This window comes from Mytilus californianus, unplaced genomic scaffold (genome assembly GCF_021869535.1).
Source record: "Mytilus californianus isolate M0D057914Y unplaced genomic scaffold, xbMytCali1.0.p SCAF_31, whole genome shotgun sequence".
Lineage (NCBI taxonomy): Eukaryota > Metazoa > Mollusca > Bivalvia > Mytilida > Mytilidae > Mytilus > Mytilus californianus.
Genome location: NW_026262681.1, coordinates 2,003,877 through 2,023,049, shown reverse-complemented (window position 1 = coordinate 2,023,049; position 19,173 = coordinate 2,003,877). Strand labels below are relative to the sequence as shown.

At 31.5% G+C, this 19,173-nt stretch overlaps 1 protein-coding gene across 1 annotated transcript; it reads right to left on the bottom strand.

The window, feature by feature from the left end:
- Positions 1–777: 777 nt before the first annotated feature.
- On the bottom strand, positions 778–9,109 carry LOC127736502 (endonuclease domain-containing 1 protein-like). Its single transcript, XM_052247044.1, has 2 exons — positions 9,011–9,109; positions 778–1,850 (listed from the first exon to the last, which is right to left on the bottom strand). The coding sequence occupies exons 1-2, from the start codon at positions 9,097–9,099 to the stop codon at positions 869–871; spliced, it is 1,071 nt and encodes a 356-aa protein (XP_052103004.1). The 5' UTR covers positions 9,100–9,109; the 3' UTR covers positions 778–868.
- Between the last annotated feature and the right edge of the window lie 10,064 nt (positions 9,110–19,173).

The following is a 19,173-nucleotide window of genomic DNA, read 5'->3' as shown; positions in this document are numbered from 1 at the left end:
TTGAGGCCAAAATCGGCCCTTACCGGACCTACTCCTTTATATAGTCAGTGTTTGTTCACTGGTGTTAATATGTCCTTTGATTGAGTTAAGCTATTTCAGTTGATATTTTACAGTGTGTCTTTCTATGTTGTGATGTTACACTATTGTTTCAGAAAAAGGGTGAAGGTTTGGTACCATTAAAACGTTTAAACCCGCTGCATTTGTTTGCACCTGTCCTAAGTCAGGAATCTGATGTTCAGTAGTTGTCGTTAGTTGATGTGGTTCATAAGTGTTTCTCGTTTTTCGTTTTTTATATATATTAGACCGTTGGTTTTCCCGTTTGAATGGTTTTACACTAGTAATTTTTGGTGCCCTTTATAGCTTACTGTTCGGTGTGAGCCAAGGCTCCGTGTTGAAGACCGTACTGTGACCTTTAATGGTTTACTTTTATAAATTTTTGACTTGGATTGAGAGTTGTCTCATCGGCACTCATACCACATCTTCTTATATCTATACTATGTGTACACAATATGTTAAGCTCTAAATCGTTCCGAGTCTATAAAAAGTGTGAATGAATTTAACAGAAACAGTAAAAGATCTGGCAGTGCTATAAACACCCAATTCATCGTCCAAATGACAAAAAGAAATTTGATATGACATAGTGTCCATTTCAATTAATTTTGTACGATTATGCATGTATATTGCTATTATTACAACGGTTAAAATGATCACTCAATAGTGTTGTAAAACAAAGACAAGCGTTGATTATAAATTAAAAAGCATAACTGCGGACTTGCATTTTAATAAACAGTTAATAGTTTTAAGCTGGTATTATTCGGTCTATAAGGTTCTTACTAATTCCGAATAGTATTAGATAAAATGCTATTGGTTAGAAGCGTGATGTAGGATTCGGTTCAAATATTGGAAAACCTCCGATAGTTTGTTTAATATGCGTAATAATTCGTACAGCATCATCTCTACTGAATTGACAGCCTACTACGGTTTTCCCATTGCTAGTGTAATCCGCAAATATTTTTGAGTACTGATTCGGTAGAAATTTGTCCACAGGGTCAAAAGTAACAGTGACGGCTCTGTCATATATATTATCTGCTTTATATGCAAACGACCAACCCTTTTCTCGATCATCAGTGTCAGTCGCCGTAGAGGTATCACAACAAATGGCAGTCCAGTAAAATTTTGGTACATTAACTCTTTTTACATCTTGCTGGTTACCTATATCTCGCTCTATATATCTATTGGAACTTGGTTGCACTCCTACAATAACATATCTTCTTGCTCCTGGAAAGTTACATTCAGCTTTTGTAGTGCTCAATAGTTTTTTCTCCATGTCCTGCCATGTTCCTAGGTTGAATGGTTCATATTGTGGCGCAATATTAGTAAAAGTATTGGTTGCATATCTGGTGTCATCATCTAATGTATTGAACATTTGTGGATTTAAATGGCCTCTGTCATATCCACTATTGCTGTAGTCCGTACCTAATGCTTGCTTTTTTCCATACGTCGAATGTTTAGAAGAGTCAAATTCGATCATGTTTCCTCCTCCATTAGTTGCTAGCATTGGCTCTATGAAAAATTTGTCATCGAGACGTTTGCCATTAAAACGTAAGTCTAGTTCTAATGCACTGTATACAGGAATTCTATTCTTTGTATCATAAAGAGTTGCATAAAAAAATTTGTTGTTGTACTGTTGACATATGTAAACAATATCCCCAGAAAGATTTAAAAAACTTGGACTTTGTCCTTTGTAAAAGAAATGGCGACATTTGTTGAAATTTTTGAACACTTTGGTTTCCGTTACTCCTAAATATAGACAAAACACAAAAAAAATCTTAAAACTCATTTCTTTATTCCTGAAAAATAAATGAAAATATGTTTATAAATTTGAATTCTGGTTTTAGATTATGAAGTAAGTCCATCCGATTTGTTTGTTTATTTCAACAAAAATCTATATACCAAATCTTTTTACAAATAAATTTATGACACCCGATTGTTGTCTTTTTAGATGTTATTTATTGCTACTATAATTGTCGGACAACCATTGATAGTTTTATACAAGTGTATATGGAACGCCATAGCTGTCTTCCGTTGTTCATATTTAGTATATGCTGTGATCATTTAATTATTTTCAGCGGCTTTTTCTCGATTATGAGTGCCCTTTTCATTATGTTCAGTAGTATAACAATTATGTTGAGCAGTAACATCATAATGATCAGTAGAATAATCATTATATTGTGCAGATCTGGTATTATATTCAGCACTTTAATCAATATACTTAGCAGTTTTGGCTTTATGTTCAGTAGGTAAATTATTCTATTGAGTAGATTTGTCTTTATATTCAGTACTTTTGAAAATATCTTCTGTCAACATATTTTTATATTATGTAGATTTCTCATTATGTTGACTACAGAAACCGAAATATTCAGTGGTCAAACACACTTTATAATCAGTACTGTTATCATTATGTTGAGTGAAATAAATATTATGTTCTGTAGACTGATCATTATGTTCTGTAAAATAAATATTATGTTCAGTACAAAAAACTTTATGATCAGTGGTCAAAATGTTTTATGTTCGGTTCAATAAATATTATACTAAGTGGTTAATCGATTATATTCAGTGCTTTTTTCATCATGTGGTGGTGGAACTATACATTAAAATTATCCAAGACTTCGGTAAGTAAACCCGAAATATTCCGAGTTGAAACGAAGTCGGGCAATTTTGTTGGCATATTTTTCCAAAGGGTTGTTGATGTTTTGGTTCTTAAAATGGATGAAATTCTCCAAAGAGCTGGTTTGAATAATTTAAAGCAGAATTTTGAAAGAGAAAATATAACTCCGGACATTATTTCTAAACTGTCTCAGAAAGATTTCCTTGAACTAGGTCTTAGTAGCCGTGCTAAGATGATGGAGTTGAGAATCATGTGCTGCCATTACAGTGACATTGTATTGGAACATAATGACAAATTTATCATTCCGAAGGAGACACTGGAATCTTTGTTTGAGATAAACTTTAAGATCAAAGACATAAGTGGAATGTTCAGGATGAGGGCTGGCCGGGCCTTAATTTATGTGCAAAGTTCAAGTTTTATAATAAATTTAATATGAGCAGTTAAGACTCCTGAAAGCCTCTTATTGTAAATAATATAGCATCAAGCTGATCATTACAATAAATAAAAATTTTGAAGCATTTATAATTATTATTTACCGTATTCATTATTTATTCGTTTTATTTTTCACTTAATTAGAAATTCAAAATTGAAAGTGAAACTGCTCTTGAAATGTGATCTAATGACTTCATCATTTAAGTTGATGGGAGACTTCTATTACATCTGATTAGTTCATCATAATAGCATTGAATATTTTTAATTTCAAGAAAAAAGTTTTATCATTTTGCACTGAAAAGATTTTAAATCCAATTTATTTTATTGAATGCAATAGGCACAATTTAAGACATTTTCTAAACTGTACTGCTGTAAGTTCAAACATAAATGACATTACTGAAACCCATTCATTAGTAATAGAATGTATAAAGAATTGCTTTTTTAGCATTATCTTTTCTTCAAAATGGACCACTCCCCAAGCTGCTTAGTGTTGAACAGTTAGAGGAATTGTTTGAAAGTTCCACACCCAGGCCAGTAATCCAAGACCTTAAAAATGGCTTAAATGCACTTGGTTTGTTACAGGTAAGCTCTTATAAGGCTTTTAAATCACTTTGTATTCTGGTTATGGATCATAGTTTAACATTGGACCCTATGGGAACACATTCAAAGATTTTTTCCTTTGAAAACCAATTGAAACCAAACCTATTCACAATAGTCTTTGGATGGTCCTCCTTGAAAAGGTGTCCATCAGGCCCGCATCCCCATACAAGATGGCCTCCAGGGGGAGCATAGTTTAACAATGGACCCCATGAGAACACATTCAAAGATCTTCTCTTCTGAAACTACGGAGCAAATCTTGATAGTATCTTTCACGAGCCATGGTCCAGGTGAGCGATACAGGCTTTTTGAGAACCCTCTTGTTTCTCTATTCCTATGACATTTTCACCCTTCTCAACCGATATTAGGAAAAAAAATCGATAATAAACGTGGTCGGTTTGTATATTAATAATGCATGTGAGAAACTGAGAAAATTTTGATTGCTTGTAAGCAAAAACGTGGAGTATACCAGCCGTACAATATATCTGTATTAACCGAAATCCAGTACAAAGTAAAAATTATAAAATAGTTTTCTGTATGATGACTGATTAAGCCACAGCTATTGAAGGCGTCATTTCGCAGAAGATTTTTGATAGAAAATACAATCATTAACAAATCGACCAGATGATTGTCATAATTGCAGTTTTATACCTTATTTTAAATGGTTTTGACTAAGCGGTATCTTGAGAAGAAGATTTTTGTTTACCGGACATTTTGACAGGTAGATCAGTGATGTATGTCGGACCACGGCCTTATTTTGACTGATGGTATTTGGCAAACACTGTTCTCTTGTGAGATCTATACAAGATATTTTATCAAATTACCCCCCTTGCATAAATCCTGTTGTCCTTTAAAATAAGGACAAGACTCACATCTTTTGCTTTTTATTGTTTCATTTCTAATTAAAATATTGCAGATGGAATAAAGAACTATGAGTTTTAAATAATTTGGTGCTTTCTTTGAATTAAATAATTATTTTGCTAATTTTCTAAACATATGTAACTTTAATGAATCATTATTTTACAAACAAATTGTGGAATAATTCCCTTGAGCCACCTTTAGTTCAAATGACTCTATGTAAAGTTTGTGAGTAAATACCCAAATTTACACATCCATAAGATTATACCCCCACTCGTCAGATTGGTGCAATCACCTCGTTAGTCCGTCATCCAATTAAAATGTTCGTCAAAGACTTCTCAGCTGTTAATAAAAGGAATTATTTGATATTTGGTCTGAAGCTTTTTATTGGTGAGTTGTACTGTGTTTCAACTCGGAATATTTCGGTTTTACTTACCCGAAGTCTTGGATAATTTTAATGTATAGTTCCACCACCACATGATGAAAAAAGCACTGAATATAATCGATTAACCACTTAGTATAATATTTATTGAACCGAACATAAAACATTTTGACCACTGATCATAAAGTTTTTTGTACTGAACATAATATTTATTTTACAGAACATAATGATCAGTCTACAGAACATAATATTTATTTCACTCAACATAATGATAACAGTACTGATTATAAAGTGTGTTTGACCACTGAATATTTCGGTTTCTGTAGTCAATATAATGAGAAATCTACATAATATAAAAATATGTTGACAGAAGATATTTTCAAAAGTACTGAATATAAAGACAAATCTACTCAATAGAATAATTTACCTACTAAACATAAATCCAAAACTGCTAAGTATATTGATTAAAGTGCTGAATATAATACCAGATCTGCACAATATAATGATTATTCTACTGATCATTATGATGTTACTGCTCAACATAATTGTTATGCTACTGAACATAATGAAAAGGGCACTCATAATCGAGAAAAAAACGCTGAAAATAATTAAATGATCACAGCATATACTAAATATGAACAACGGAAGACAGCTATGGCGTTCCATAAGTGTACACCAATTATTTATGTTGTGTATTGATAACTCCCGAAAATACACATTTAAGACAATTTTAACGGTTGTCTGTATCATAGAAAAGAACTTCTTGTGTCAACGCTCAGATATTGCTTGATATTCCTGAAGGGTGCAACCTCGTAAAAAAACCTTTAAAATTTTCAGATATCCTTTTATTTGTGGTTATTTCACGGTATGACTCGGGAATATTTCCTCACATACGTGTAAAGTCGAACCTACATACATTAAGAAAATAAAAATAAAAAATCTAAAATGTTTTAGATTGGTAATTTATTGGTAATTTCCACCTTAATTTCGAATGTTTAGCCCTTCCACCTATATGTTAGCGATACACTATGATTGTATAACTCGTTTTCAAATGTTATTTAGCAAATAAACAGCTTAGATAAAATGTAAGATTACGTTTTGATACAAAGTAGTGCAGTGACAGTATACGAGAAGGTTTCTTTATTAAGAGCTTTCATCATTCACAAACGGGAAAGGATTTTATCCCAGAAAGACTGGTTAAGCTTCAATTAGTTCGGTATGTTTTATATCAAACTAGTTAAAAAGTAAAAACTTTTTTTTTTCAATATAAAATTTCTTCCTAGTTGGACAGCCCACAACTGCATGACTTTACATTGACAAGACCTGTGTTAAATGTTGTCAAGTTGTTTTGTTCATATGTATTCTGTTTGTGTTTTACATTTTGTTACTGAAATTTCATCTTTTTGAAAATAATTTTCATGCCAGAATAGATACCCTGAATTAAGAATTTGTTCAAAAAGTAAGGATTTTGGTCCTTCAAACATAAAACTTTGACCTTAATTTCAAATTCAAAGAAATATCTTCATGAAATGTTGCCATATTGCTTGCTATGGCAATTCAAGTTTATTATTATTATTGCTATTGCTGACCAACGGGAAAGCGTATGAGATATATTGGTATCATTTAAGATAATATCGATATAAGACGATGGATATACGATAAATGCGATGTTAATCCCGTCGCATATTTCGAAAAATATAAAATATTCTGAATTTACATTTGGTCATAGAATACTAGTATTAAAAACTGATTTAAACTTGGAGAGATGAAAAACAATTAATGACATATACGAATGCGACTTGTTATCGGATTTTTACTTTAACATGACGGGTGACTATATTGGAACGGGAACTGCCTATCTATTTCGAAGAACCTGAATTCACCATTGTTTTATCGGGTTTGTGTTCTCCGATAATCTTGTTTGTGTATTCTTATATTCTTTTGTTTCTTAAGTTTGTTTTTTTAGAAAGGGGGGGTTGCTTGTTTAAATTTCCTTTCGGTTATTGATTTGTCTGTTTTCTTCATCTTTGACTGCCCCTGGTATCTTCTCTCATTTTTAAGCTCCGAACAAAACCCATTTTATATCAGACATACTTTACTTTTTAGGCGGAATTTTCAATATATGTGAGCATTGGTCGGTAAAAATTAGAAAAGTTCCCAATATACAATACTACCTATCACTATTATGTTCATTCTGATTGTATTCATATGTATTCAAAACAAGGAGTAGGTATAAAATCGTGGTTGTGTTGTTATCTTTAATGAAATAAATCATTGTGCAGGAGAGGCATATTCTCTAGGAAAGATAAGCATGACGTCCGCTGAGTGTATTTTTCGAATATAATTTGTATACATATGTCTGATCCCTCATTCAAGCGTACACTTCATTGACGTCATGATTTTTACAGGACTCTATTTCTGACGGCCTTCTTCATTTTGTGAAAATATGTTAAAAAGTAAATACATTGTTTCATTACATGTCCACTGCAAATATTATTTCAGTGAAAAATAAAGATATACAAGTTTGAATAAAAATCGGTTGGCTTTATAGTTCTTATTATGTTAACAACGTTTTACCGGTAGTTAATATGCCGTCCACTATTGGGGTCACAAATTGTTTCTAGAATACAATCAGCCGTCCAATTGGACAAATTTTGAAGGGCGATTATGCACAGACAAGGATAATTTTGAAGAAATTGCATAACACATCAAAACCATTGCTGTTGTAACTTTTTGTTCCTCATACAAAGTAGTTGATTTTCATCCTATATATTTATTCATTTCCATACATATTACATGAAACATTTCAGTGACATCCTTTTCGCCAAAAAAAAGGCTACGTTGAATGCTTCGGGGTCTGCTTATTTATAGTGTTAACGATTTTTTATATTTCATATATTTCAGAGAGTGACAGTGTGGAACAGTGCATAAAATCGTATACCAATAGATTAGAGAGACGAACCAACACAATGAATCAAGAATGGTATATTTTAGTTTGTTCGTGGTGAAGATTATATTGGGAGAAGGGAATAAGATGTACTAATTCATGACAAATAAATCTCAATATAAAAATAAGGAGATGTGGTAATAATGCCAATGAGACAACTATCCAAACTCTTGACAAAACCAAAAGTAAAGAAACAGTGCTTTTATTTCTGTTCTTCTTAAATCAAAGTGAGGACTCAAAAAAAGAGCAAAGCTTAACACTTCACTGAAAGTTCAACGCCAGCCTCTAGGACCAGTTTGAGTTGATTGATTGCAAGACGTCACGGAGTGCGGAATACCATTGTGGGTGGCGATTTAGTTTTGATTTTCGAATTCTAAGAATAGTTTTTTTTTGTATGAGTATCGTGTTTAACTTAGATGTTTCATTTTGCTAGCGTAATATATGAAACGAAAGCTGATTTTTCATCAGCTATCGTTAGAGGAGGGGATAAGGTGTCTCTGCAATGCTAGGCGGTTTTGTCGTAGAATTGAGAAGTGAAAAGTACAGGTTCCAGCCCAAGTCGGGGAGGAAGTAAAGAATTAGATATACTCTGAAATTGTTATGTTGATTTTCTAGGCACTTTATATGTACAAATAAAATTTAAATTTGTTAAAAAACCGGTAATAAACAATGAGAGAAACGTCACATAAGAAAAATCAAACGTCGTCCATAATGACGTTCCTAATGATCGAATGAAATCGCGGTAGAATAATAGACGCTATCGTTAAATTGTGAAACTTAATTATATAATTCAGAATATTGAATATCGGCATTTTTACAAATCTTGATTTTACTTGCATTCATTTACTTTTTGTGCAAGTTTGTGAAAATTTATCTATATATACATGGAATGTCATACCCACTTTAAATAAAGAATTTATTATCTTTATAATATTATTACATGTATTATAATTCATTCTTTGGATCACAATATTTATTTTACTGAGAAAATACAGTACATGTCATTGAATTTCTTTGACGTCAATTTAATTAACATATACAAGTCATTTAATCATCAAATGATTAACGATTTCATTTTTCAGAAATTATCTTAATTTGAAAAAAAAAATAAACATTATTAACATACCAATATCTGGATACAATTTTTTTAGTTATATGACAATATAGGTGACAAGCAATAGTTGCATGTTTTAATCGCGTGACGGTTAACAGCATCTGTAGTCAGTTGTGTTGTATCATAGGATCATTTTTCAGAGATGTGTTATACATATCGTTGAAAATTTATCGACAAGACTAAAAAAAGTGTTTATTGTCAAATAGATGCAATATTGATTTCCAGAACTCTTCTGGTCGCTACTTTCCCCTTCATGGTAATTATAGGAGGAAGAAAAAAAAAACAATTAAATGTTTAAATAATTTTACATATTTTGATAAATTACATAAGTGGAAATAATTCTGAATACTGTTCTCAATGTATTTCAATAAACAGTTAAAGAGTTTGTGAGATTTTCAATGTCATTATTTATTTGTTTACATAAATCAGTATGGAATTGAAAGCAAAGGTCCACTGCCTTAGCTATAGGCCTTGCAATTTACCGATTTCAGACTATCACATTTCCATATTCATTGAACAATAAAATTAAGAACAGAGAGAAAAAAAACAATTGTTGCATATATTCAAGAAAGTTCTCATTATATTAAACATATGTACCAAGTTTCATATTCATGTGATTTCGAATTCTCATTAAACTACCTAAAGCCTTAATCTTAACTGGATTTCGGACGGACGCACATGTAGGACACATAACTATATACATTCGTACAATACGAACAAGCAACACAGTTAAAACAAGCAATCAAAACACGTTTTACAGTAGAAAATTAGGTATAGCACAGTTTTAAATATTGGTTGATAACATGATAATGATTTCTTCTTAATCATCTTTATTTTGTTTTCGGGGGAGAATAATCACTTCAAGTAAAATCAATTTCGTACTGACATTCACATGCTTAAATCTTTATTTCAAATAGGTGTTTATCCTTTAATTATTTTTCTATACACCAGGTTTTTGACACATTCTATGGACACATTTTGCACTTTTGATTTCATTTCAGTTTATTATATTAACAGATAAACGCATGCCATGCAAATCATAAGATCCATTCACATGTGAGAGAAATCAATTACAAAACCCAATACCTGACATGATACATTTCAATTAATTAATTTGTGAAGGAGTCATGATGCATGTCATTTCGTAATGTCATTTCGTAATGAACAAAATGTTTGCTTTTCGTCCGGAAATCGATGGGGATGCTATATAAAAGCTGTACATAACAATCAAAAGAAAGAAACCATATCTTATTGAGCAGGAATTATATTTTAAAGGACCATAGATCTTTTCAGGATGAATATGTCAATTGAAAACAAGAGGCAAATAGGAAATATTGAGTCGGTTGTAAATTATATCTTGTTTGAGTCTCTAATATGCATTTTGCTTATTGTTTGGGTATGGGTTTTGCTCATTGTTGAAAGCCGTACGGTGACCTATAGTTGTTAACTTCTATGTCATTTGGTCTCTGGGGGAGAGTTGTCTCATTGCAAATCATACTACTGTGAAACATCTTCTTATTTACGTTATGAGCCGTGTGATTTTGCATTTCAACCACTCTGAAACTTAAACTGGAGGCTCTAAAGAGCATGTACCGCTCATCGCGATTCATATGCATCTTCAACAATTGCCAATCTCTAACATTGAATAAAATCTCTTTTTTATTGATCTTGTATTGCTGATCTTTATATTCTGTTAAGTTTCACTCTATCTACTATAGTTTTAACATGGATAAAAATCATCATTCAAGAAGTGGACTGACAATTTTGGCTTTGTTGACCTATCTGTTGATCTTGTCTTGTTTATCAGTTTTGTTTTTTTAAGATTTCAATGTATCAATTATAGTTTTCAAGATTATACTCATTAGGCAAAAATGAGGAAACAAATCTGATAAAAAACGTCATTTAAGAGCAATAACTTTTATAAGTAGTCGTCTGACGATTTCAGTACTTTGACTTATTTGAAGATCTTTTCTTACTTATAATTTTTGCTAGTATAAGTTTCTCTCTATCTTTAATAGTTTTCAAGATAATTGACAATCATATATCGTCCGACAGAACTGATGTACTCCAAAAATATCCTCCTCTGGAACTACTAGGCCAGTTTGAACCACATTTAGCCACAATCAATAGGAAGAACTATCCTTCTGTTTTTCTAATATCCTTTGTAAGGGCATATTTTTCTTTACAACTAAAAGTTATAGCTTCTTAATATATATGACACCAAGCTTCATTACATTCATGTTGCACGAGTTATGTCCGTTCTGTGTTCTACTTTCTGTTTGCAGAAAAATTGTATCTTTAAGATTTCATGTAAAACTTTCGTCACATTTTGTCAAGAACATTGAGCGGGGATATAATAACCAGTGAACAATTTATAGTTCATTGTACGTGAATGAATGGAGGTTAACCTATCTAGAAACATTCATTATAATGATATACAGCGTTATTAGACTAGGGATTCTAATATAAACTCGTATTAAATACTGAAGATAATGCAATGCAAAGACTTGATATATAATATATTATCGTGTCAATATTGTAACACATTTTCTCTGTTCTTTATTTACTTTTTAGAATTGAAAACCGGGATAATCGATTTATACCGAAAGTATACAACAGAAGATAACTTGACTTATTGACACATTGAAATCTTCATAATGTTTGATGTTCATAAAATATGTAGACCTATACGCCAAGAATATTAAGAATAAAGTATATGACACATAATAATCCGAAACATATTTGATAACCCTTTGTTAAACATGTACACACGTTGAAATATATTGTATTGAGATTTTGAACGAGATTATATATGGGATAATTGTACACGAGACAACAAAACTTGAAACTGTATAATGTTATGGTGTTATAAATTGTACTAGACCCACACGTCGAGTCTAATTTTTTAACGCGCTAGTTTACAATATCATGCAGAGGGAAGACATGAGCACACTTTAACCAATCTTTCAAGTCTTTGGTTGACCGACCCGGGATGAAACCGCTACCGCGACATTACCGGTTGCGGCGATAAATAAGTGACTTACACAAGTGCTGTCCTATAGAATAATATTTGATATTTTAACCACACCTCTCTCTTTAAGTTGTAGAGTAGAACAAGAGTAATCTTTATTAAACATTAAGATAAGTTCTTCATTAAAATTGTCGATTGATTAATATAAATAAAAAGAGATGTGGGACAAAAGAATATGAAATGTTTGGTTATGGATCCAGAACCTTTTTAGCAAATTCACAAATGAAAACCCTTCTTAGAGTATTTTCTTTAAATTATTTTGATTTTCATGACGTTTGAAAAAGTTATTATTCTCCCTGCGTGGAAAGTGAATTTTCCCTATTTCATATCACAAAATGTAGATCAGTGGAGGAAATAAATCTAAAATATATATGGACCGAATCTCATCTATTTAATTATTGTTTACATTTAACTGATCTTCTGACTGAACAAATCTGAATGACTACGTTTGTATTTTCGACTGGTTTTCGGGGGTCTTTATGTTGTATAATGAAATTCATACGGTAGTCATTTAGAAATGGAGTTGTGTAGTACGAACGTTTCAATACTATTAAATATGCGTTTGAAATGACATGTTTCATTATCAAATAATAATTTTGAGGAATACAATGGCATCGATGTTCAAGTTATTAATTTTCCAATTGACTCCTGTTTTACTTTGTCAACAAAATGAAATTGTAAAAACGAAATTCATTATAGCCGAGTCATTTAAATGTCTAAATGTTTACATTCAAAATATCACATGTCACGGTAGTAAAAGGGACTGCCAAAGTTCTGCTGGTCACGATAATAAAACTATTACCATATATGTCAACAACATTTAATGTGAACAATTACTTCCATTGCTATTATAATGCTCCATCTTTAAAAATACTTTTCCTTCAAGATAATACAATCGCCTTAAAGAATAAATGGTTGATCAAGTAAAACTATTGAATATTTGTCCCTACCGAGTTACATAATTTCAGTCAAATATCCGTTATGTAGATATTGGACGTTTTGAACAATAAATGTCATGCTTTAAACACAAATAGCAATGTAAAAGGATTCAACAAGAAAGTCATTTTGTGACAGAATAAAAATGTCACTTTGTACAATATTTTTTGACATTTTGGAGGTTTTCGTAAAAGCATTGTTTCACTTGGAGATATGAATTTGATTGACTTGTCGTCTATGGAGTTATATTCAAGCGTGAGAAGGCAAAAATAATATTCCCAACCGTATCATTCTCTTTAATCGTCTCTCACTAATGTTTGAATTTTGAAGGGGTATTTTCTTCCTATTCTTTATGATGTTTTTCTTGATTATGTTTGTTTTGACACACACTGAGATGGCATAAGCTTGACACACACTGAGATGACATAAGCTTGACACACACTGAGATGACATAAGCTAAGAGTACTCATCAATCCAGTTTAATGTGTTTGAGTGTCGGTCTGTCACTTGGAGATGGTGTTATTTTTGTTAATGATGTCATATTTTTTTTTTATTTTGTGTTCCTTTCCTTTTTTGTGTTTTTGCTCAGTTTCTTTACAAGTTATGTAGACTGTTAAGGCACCAAATAGCTAACAACTTACACATGTTCATATAGTACATACTATAACGATAACAAGATAACAAGATAATTTTAAGAAGAGACACATTCGTCAAGTTCAAGTGATAATTTGTGAGTTTTTAAAACAAAACTTTACTTTTAGAAGTTTCGGTATATATTTTCGCATTGGGATTATAAAAAGAAAACCGTGTCAACAAAAAATGGTTAAACTGTGCCTAGATTATATGTACTTATTATCAACATTGTACATACCACTGTATCAAAATGATTAGTGAAAATCTGTTCAAACACTAATCTCAAATACCAATTACAGAGATAAAATGTGTAATAAAGGACACTTAAGATACTAGAATGGTTCATGTTAGAATAAATTACAATATTATTTATCACTGCTGATTGCATAGTGCATCAATTGTCGCTTGGCAATATCTCTATGTCGAATTTAACGTAAAAATCATATGAAATAAATTGAAAAGCTAAATTCATGAATTCACGAACATAATCGTTTTAATATAAATAAAACGAGATGTTGGGGTATATGTCACTTTGACAGCAACCCAACGATAAAAATTACCAAAAAGACATCTTTTCATATCCGTCTAGGAGAGACGAAAGATACCAAAGGGACTTTCAAACTCATAAGTCGAAAACAAACTGACAATGTCAAAGCAAAAAACGAGGGGATGTGTTATTAGACCTTTTACTTGGCCAGTGAAATTATTTTTTTCAATCTGTAGAATTCTCCATTTCTCTTCACATTCATTAGTTGATTTCTCGTAGCTAAATAAGAATGACATAATCACCTTATTTGCATGGTACACAGTTTGTCATGTATGATGTCACTATGTCGTCATAAAGGTGTCAATATTTGACAAGTTTTCAAAACATTTGCCAATTTCATTAATGTGCCTGTATTAGGATCTGATGGAAAGAGGGGGAAAGAATTGTCGAAAAGGACAAAAAGATCGTCGTGCGAAGCCAGTCGAAAATTGTTATTGACTGTTCTGTGTCATAAAATATAATTTGCTGAACAAAGGGGGCGTTTGCCCTCTACGCCCACAGGCCTACGTCCCCAATGAATCCGCCACTGTGTATGTTTTAAAAAATGAATATGATTATTTTTAATTGTTTCGGTTCTTATATATCATCGGCTTTCAAATGTTCGGCTTTGAGCGTTCCTAATGAAGGGTAATCCAGAAAAGCGCTTCGGACGCATGAAATTTTTTAACGTGTAGTTTTCATTTTTTTTGTCTGACCAAAAAACTATTTGCTTCATATTAACATCTTTGTAAAAGACATCGTTCGCCAAGATATTTTTTGAGTGAGGCTGTTGCTAATATTCAAATGTAAAACTGAGAAAGATTTTTAAAAAATTAAACATTTTTGATACCTTTGGCATTTTGTTTTGTAAATACAAGAACTGTTTGACTGTCTCAAGAAGAAAGACACAAGACACTTGTTGTACTGACAGTTGGAAATGTATTGTGTTCATCTAAAAGATATTATTTGGCATAGAAATTTATTGTATTACATCTGAATTTTATTTGATTTATTATTTTACTCGAGGAATCAAAAGTTGGCCTTGTTTTATTTTCTCCTGTATTGAGTATTTACATAATTCAGCGCTGATATGCATTAACTATTTAAGTTAAAATATCCAATCGTAGCACTAATTTATCGTAGGACATGTAGAAAAATCCGTCCGTTCGGAACAAATCTTAACTTAAGTAGTTTTATGCATATCAGCCCAGGGCGTTTAATATACCGAAACAGAAATAAATATGCAGTTTTCGACATCCTAGTAGTTTCACTTAAGACATTTGAGTCCTTTCTAGTTCCTTTATACAAAATAAAAAATACAATTACATAATCAATATAAGTAATTACTTTGCATAATAATATGGTATGATTCAATAAAACGTTTAAATCTTCTTTACCTTCTAATCCATGTCATCATTGAGTTTAACCTTTCTAAATATAATGACGCAAGGTTTTTAACAACAAAATAATTAATTCGGTGAGCTGAATGTAATATGTTTCTTCATTTGGAAAATTCGTTTCAGCTCCAAACTTCTTTGAGACATGTTTACTTCTAATAAATTAAATCCAATTTTTTTTCCTTTGATATTGGTGTACAATATCAAGATGCACTTAAGTGTCGAGAAAAATATATATATATATATATTGCAGTTGATTAAGCAACTTTAAAGCTAATGCTATATCATAAAATGAATCATGGTCATAATTCCGGTCGAAACCATTTAACGAAAAAAAAAATATTTTGAGGGTTTGTTACATTAGAACATAGCTATCCCTATAAGCAATGTACGTGTTCTTATTAAAATAAAGAATACACATTTAAACAAACTATTTAATCAAAATAATCTTAAAAAGCGTGCAAAGCTGAAAAAAGACTTTATATATGATCATTACAAAACGTGTTACATATACAATGGGTATAAAAATGTAAGTAATAAAATATTTTTAGTATTAAGAGATCACTGGTTCAATAGTTTTCGATGTCCATTCATTTATTTTCATGTTTTGCTTATCGGTTTCTAATTTCTGAATATAATCTGCTACCTTTTTACTACTGGCCGTAAGTTTATCTTTCTCGTCTCGAATGGCGTCTTCCATTGTGTACGCTACTTTCACTACACCATTTTTTCTGTTCTTTGCCAGTTTTTGCAATTCTCGTCTTAACTGATAAGCCGCTTGTGACCTATCAAAAAAGATAGCGTTCGGTTTTTTAGTTTGCCTGTTATGCTTTAAAATGTCTTCTGTATTTTCTCTAGGATTCACAACTGTTTTAGTTTTACTAGAACACATCTGATCATATCTTCCAGGAGAGTAGATATCAGTTTTTAAAACAGCACTTTTGCTTCTTCCAGACGAAAAATTTGTTTTCGTGGACCTACTCTGAGAAGCAGACTGACTACGCAGCTTTCGTTGAGTACTTAAATCTGTTGATGCTTTGACTTGATCAATGACCGTTGCACTATCGTCTGGTATCACATCATTCAAAAATGAGAATTTTACATTAGATTTTCTTATTTTAGTTATCACTCCTTTCTTTGGAATTTCAGTCCAATGATCACTATCACTTCCCGAATCAGAACTAAATGATTTTTCTCTTATTATCTTTTTCGGAACACTCTCTGTCAAACTCGTAACATCCGAAAACCCAACAGATGACGAATTGTCACTAGAGCATATAACGTCTGCTTTATACCGTTGTCGGAATTTATGTGCTTCATGTCGAATGCTCTTCTCGGATGACCTTTGCTGAGTATCAATGTCATCAAGAAGCATATAATAGCGCGTTTGAACAACTTTATTTCGACGAAAAGCATCTTTTTCATTTTCACTCCAAAAGACAATGGGTCTAGGTAGCTTTCGTTCACTATCTTCTAACCGATATTTAGACGTCGAATTGATATCCTTTCTCCTGGTACCTTCTTTATCCAGAGGAATAGCCATTACAGAATTTATCAATGTTTCACATGCATTCATGCATTCAGACAACCACAGAAAATATTATATGCAGATCATATATCATCCATGTATATATCTCCTTGAGATTAATAAATAAATTATGACTTAGACGCAAGTCGTTTAAATTTGAAATGATCAATAATTTCTTCTATTTCAAATCACTTCCATAGTATTTAAAACTTCTCATATAGACACGAAGGTTACAATCAACATTAAATAATAAAATGTTTTTAATTTGTAAAGTTTTCAATAAGACAATTTTCCACACTGATTGTTGTACTAACGATTTTTCTCGATCAAAATGTAATTAAAAGCTTGTATATTACACGTCAAACTGATATGTTTGTTTCACGTTATAAGTATATAGATCTAATTGAAGAAATGTTTGTATATCTCACCGGTATCTCAGGTGCAATAAACAGTCCTCTACTTTTATCTGTATAAAATGATTATAACTGTCTGTTTCAAGAGTTCAGTAGAAAGAAAATGACAAACGTAGAGAATCGATATGTACGTCAAATTACTTTGTTTAAACTTAAAACTCTTAATTCACTGGGAAATGCTACCCCTTCGGAGAAACTAACTCTGATGCATCGCATCAAACATAAATATAATCCTAGGATTCATATTATGATCCAAAAATGTTATTTGTATTACCCAATATTTCATCCACGATATCTATCAAATTGAGAATTCATATTTTCTTCGATGTGAATAATTAATTACTTTGTAATTTTCCGAACTACTTAAAAGAACATTAATTAAAAACACAGCAACTGCCTTTTGTCCGTGTATTCTCTTCTCTTGAGTTTTGCAATAAATTATTTATTGTTATATTTCCTAATCCAACACCTGAATATTCTCATTGTGGTATTACTGCTTTTTATATTGATGAAGATTCACAGTTGCATCGAACCAAAGGCTTTTTTCAATCAAACTGAATACAATACCAATAGCAAAACTGTCCGTGTTCGTCTTTCGGTCCGTATTAATATTTTATAGGGCACGTCACGTCATTTTTCAAATCTTCAATTCTTCATTGAACTTCAATTTAACGAATAGAATATTTACTGCAACCAAACATACGAAACAATACAAGCGAACAATCAAATACATAGAGGAATTAAACGGCTTGGTATATTTATTATAATCAATGTGTTAATTGTATCAGACTGACACGTTAGTAATGTTGTTCATTTTTATAAATATTTAAAAACGTGAAAAAAGATAATGAGTGAATTGTTATTCTGAAAGAGAACGTACATAGAAACGTGTAAGACATAATACAACTTTTGATCAAATTAAAAAGAATCGATTTCGAAGCGCAAATAACATTTCTGACAAGACAAATATAAACCTGACATTTATATACAGCGAAAAGTATCATCTAATATGTACAATAAGTTATATAATTGACTTGTATATGGTAATCATTCTTTGGTTTGATGTAATTATTTGCATAATTCTCATATCCTATACACCGTTTTAAACCTCCCCAACTAGCAGATGCTCAAACATTTTAAGAGGGGGGGGGGGGGGGGGGGGGGGGGTGTAGAAAAGAAAACAAAGAAAACAATTAAATCTTTTAAGTGAGCAAACAAAGATGAAAAAGATATTCGGATTCAAGTTCATTGTGTAAGATCAAAGATGTTTTTTAACTTACGTCACAAAATATAAAATATCTACGATAGAAGTTTAATAAAGATGTACATGGAAATGCAAAGATTTAATTCACCTAACTATTGAGGCATTTGACAACATGACCTGTGTTCATATTACACCATCATTCAATAAGCCTGTATTTTTTCATTACATGTAGATAAGGGTAAAGTTGACTTCTTCCAGTTCAAAAAGTAAGATCATAGCAGTTATTTGTTTTACGAAATAACTGGAGAACACAACATGTTTTTGTAATATGGATAATGTGGTGTTTTATGGCAGATCTTAATAGCGGCTGATTAGTTTATGTATAACTGTTTTTAGTTTCGGAGCCACCAAGAGCTTGACATATGTGTTGAAACATGTAAAAAATATAAGAGGAACATTAAACGCTTGTATTTTATTCACCTGATGTGCAATCGGACAAAAAAATTT